Below are 4,156 nucleotides of genomic sequence, written 5' to 3'. Positions count from 1 at the left end.
TCCTCAGAACTGGACCCGAAACGTTAACTCTGTTTTCTCCTCCACAGATGCTGCCAGACCTGCTGAGCTTTTCCAGCAACTTTGTTTTTGTTCACACAAATAATAAGATTCTACACATAATTCCATTCAGCCTATTCCCTAATATTCCTATTCTACATTCAGAATGATAATTTGTATACGTTGGTTTTAAACAGACTAACATACATTTTGGGAGGAAACATGCATTAAAGCATTAACTCACCATCAATATCCCCAAAATTCAGCCCCTCACTGAGCTCACTCAGTGAGGGGTCCATATTCTCAAACGATATATCCTCACCCTCCATTGTTTTAAGGGTCGAAAGTTGGGGATTCCGATAATAAGAGAGTTACGTTTTCCTATATCTCAGTTTATGTTCCTGTTACTTTAACCCAACATTATTATTTCTCTTCGCAATGCCGCTGCCGCCGCCATCTTGGCCGGCCCCATTCCCTCACGCCACGCCCCCGTAACCCAGTGGCCGCGCCCCCTCCAATGCGCGTGTTCATCGAGCGGTAGCGCGAGCGGCGTCCGTTGGTGTTGGCCGCAAACACGAGATGCGGGTCGGCCAATCGCTGGGCCACACGGCCTTATGGGGTGATGCGACGTCAACATCGGTACAGTCCGTCGCCTTGGTGACCGGCGGCCGCTTGCATTCCAAATTTCCCCGTACGTCTTTCTCCCCAATGCAGCGTCAGGTGAGGGTGGGAATGTTTTTTCCGTCTTTTTCGTCCCAATACCTGCCAGCGTAAAGAGAGTGTGGCTGTGGAATGAAATAAAAATTGCACGAATCAAGGCTGGGAAAATCAGGAATTGCTGGAAAATCTCAGTAAGCCACGCAGCATAGCGGAGAGAAATGAATTCCAGTCTTCAGAACTGACCTGCTTACTAAGCCCGAGCCATTGACTCTGCTTTCTCTTCTCAGATATTGCCAGGCCTGCTGATTTTACGGCAATTTCTGATTTCCAGCATCCGAAGTTCTTTGTTTTGAGTTGTTTTCCTCAGGGGGAAGGGGGCATTTGATTAAGGCGTACAAACTCGTAAGGAAAATCTTCCCCTTAGAAGAACGGTTGAGAATAGGGTGCACGGTTTTAAGGATAGCAACAGGAGGTTTCAAGGGGATTTAAGGAAAAAGGTTTTTGCCCAGAGGGTTGTGCGTATCTGGAACTCTCTGCCTGACAAGATAGTAGTAGTGGGAACCCTTCACTCATTTAAGTATCATTTATATGAGCACTTAAAATGCAACAGCAAACAAGACTACGGGTCAAGTGCTGGAAAATGGGATGAGAATAGATAGATGGTTGGTGTGGACCAAGAGGCCGAAGGACTTCTTTTCGTAATGTAAAATCTTGACTCTAACGTTATCTTAAATCATCATTCCCCTCAATTATAGATTCTTTTTTCTGGCGAGTTTAAACTACCTTGTCAAACACCTTCCAGAAGTCCAAACGCAACACTGTTATTTCTCCTATAATGCATTAGTGCGTTCTTGTGTGACCTCGCGTTAAAAAGTTGAATTGAATCATTTATTGTCACATGTATTCAATGTAAAAATACAGTGAAAAGTGTTCACCTTCGCCATACATACATGGTGCCATTCACATTAACTTAGAATAAGACAAGAAAAAAAACTTGGGAGTCAAACATAAGTTTGTGCTATAGAAAATCACTTTGGAAAGTCATGTTATAGGGAAATCGTTATAGAAAATCGCTATACTGTACAGTAGAAAGTTTGCGTTATCCAAACAGTGTCCACTGTTCATCAATCACGTTACAGCCAATTCACATCAATGAAACAAGCGTTATAGCAGAAATACCTGTACCTCTACTGGTTTCCCTCTATACACTTCAGCTGAGACACTGGGAAAACTAGTAAATTAGGCAGGCACGATTTCCCTTTCATGAAGCCATGTTGACTCTGCTTGATGAGATTATGATTTTCCAAACGTGCTGGCATAACTTCCTTAATAATCAATTCCAACATTTTTCCAACAATATATGTTAGGCTAATTGGCCTATAGTTACCTGCCTTTTGTTTCCCTTTTCGAATAGAGGTGCCACAGCAGTTTACTAATCCTCCAGTTCTCCCCCAGAATCCAAAGATTTGTGAAAAATTACAACGCATGTGTCCAATACCACAGCAGTAACCTCTTTCAAGATCCTCGGGTGCAAGCCATAACAGCCAGAGGACTTATCTACCTTAAGCTCCATAATATTATTTCTCTAGTGATGGTATTTAATTCCTCCCCCATATCCTTTAGTATTAATGGCACTTTGGAAGAATCTTACACTGTAAAAACTGATGCAAAAGATCTGTTGAACTCCTCTGCCATTACCTTGTTCCCCATAACTATCTCGCCAGATTCATTTTCTAAGGGTGACATGTTCACTTTGACCTCTCTCATCTTATGTATTTAAAGAAGCTCTGTTTGTCAGTTCTTGTATTTCTTACTAGTTTGCCCTCAGTGTTTATTTCCTCTTTCTACTACTTTTTAGTCCTCTTGCTGGATTCTGAATTTATCCCAGTCTTCGGGGCCATCACTGACTTTTATCTTCTAAAATGCTATTTCTTTCATCTTTATACTCTCTTTAACTTCCTTGGTTAACCATGGTTGGTTTATCCCCCTCTTAGAATCTTTTTTCCTTACTGGGATATATTTTTGCTGAAAGTCATGAATTGCCTCCTTAAATGTCTGTTGCTATTTGTTTTGTGAGACTTGCTAGCGCTAGGTGCCTTTGGGTTCAAAAAACACTGTCGCCAAGTACTTTGGATTTGTTTGAAGTATGTCACAGAACTGAGAAAGGCACAGTAGCATTAAAACCTCCAAGAACGTGTGTGCAATACAGGTCTTTTGCTCTCTCCTCTGAGTGGAAAAATAAAGCACTAAAAGATGCTGAAAGTAGAGCTTTTAACTCAAGTAACAACTTAAATCCAACTGACTAGCTACCAAATTGAGGATCACCACAGTCAACAACAATGCAATACCATTGCCGAAAACCAAAAGAACTATGAGAAAGTTATCTTATTACGTTTTTGTCATTTGGACTCTTGATCCACAGAATTTGTTCCTTTTCACTTATGTTCCCCACCCATGATATTTCTCCTCCTACTTGTGAAAGAATATTGAGTGTTTAGGTTTAAAGGGGTTATAGTTTAAATTTGTACAGTAGTGATTAATCATCCAAATTGCCACTTGTTAAGGGATAAGTTTGTTAAAATAAATAAGTTTAGTTTTCTTGTTTATTGAATGAACCTGGTGCTTTTTAAACATCTTAGTGGTCAAAGTCAAGCAAATTAACGATCTTGGTTATTAAATCAGTCATTTATGCATTTGTGACAAGTCATACTAAACTTTTTAGACCTTTCTTCAATACCAACCAGGGAACCCAAATGCGCATCTTCCTCAAGTTCAAAAAGCAACTGGCACCACTACAGTATTATCTTTCCTGTCATTCAAGCCAGCTTTGTGTCCATGCTGTTACTTTTTTTTTATTCTACAGGCTTCAACTTTGATTACAGGCCTGTTACCTGGAACTTTATCAAGTCCATTTACATCACATCAACTTACAACATTTTGTGATGTTGTGATCCAGAAATTGCATCTGGATGGGTACATGAATAGGAACGGTTTAGAGGGATATGTGCCAAATGCTGGCAACTGGAACTAGGTCAGATTGGGGTGTCTGGTCGGCACGGACAAATTGGACTAAAGGGTCCGTTTCCATTCTTATGACTCAATGAACTGTACATCTCTGTTTCCCCATTATTGGGAAGATTGTTACAAGTTAGAACAAAATCTGGCTTGTACTTTCTTTTATTGAAATTACTATAAGATGAATGCCTGCAGGGAGCGTCTCATGGTAGAGGTCACACAACTACAACAAGCTAGGAGACACTTTTTTTTATATTCATTCGTGGGATGTGGGTGTTGCTGGCTGGTCAGCATTTATTGCCCATCCCTCGTGAGTCCAAGATGGCAGCAAAGTAGGAATAGTTGGAATACCTCTGCTCGCCAGGTCCTTTACCCCTTTCCCCATACCCGGTGTGTGGAGTTCCGGAGGACTGGAGCAAGTGGGCCAAGACCCACCGCAAACCGGAGCGAGCATGACTGAGACCCAAAGCAAGTGATCGAGTCC

The 4,156-nt window shown here is 41.4% G+C and overlaps 1 protein-coding gene across 3 annotated transcripts in view; it reads right to left on the bottom strand.

Annotated features, from left to right (window-relative positions):
- Nucleotides 1-496, bottom strand: part of srebf2 (sterol regulatory element binding transcription factor 2) — a 56,965-nt gene extending 56,469 nt beyond the window's left edge. For all 3 annotated transcript variants that reach the window (XM_048617637.1, XM_048617638.1, XM_048617639.1), the window contains exon 1: nt 242-496. In XM_048617637.1, the coding sequence (XP_048473594.1) occupies nt 242-326 (85 nt within the window). In that variant the 5' untranslated portion in view covers nt 327-496. The remainder of the gene's footprint in view (nt 1-241) is intronic.
- Nucleotides 497-4,156: the final 3,660 nt, after the last annotated feature.

Source organism: Rhincodon typus, chromosome 37 (assembly GCF_021869965.1).
Source record: "Rhincodon typus isolate 14 chromosome 37, sRhiTyp1.1, whole genome shotgun sequence".
NCBI lineage: Eukaryota > Metazoa > Chordata > Chondrichthyes > Orectolobiformes > Rhincodontidae > Rhincodon > Rhincodon typus.
Note: the sequence above shows the minus strand (reverse complement) of the source record. Positions and strands in the feature narration are given on the sequence as shown.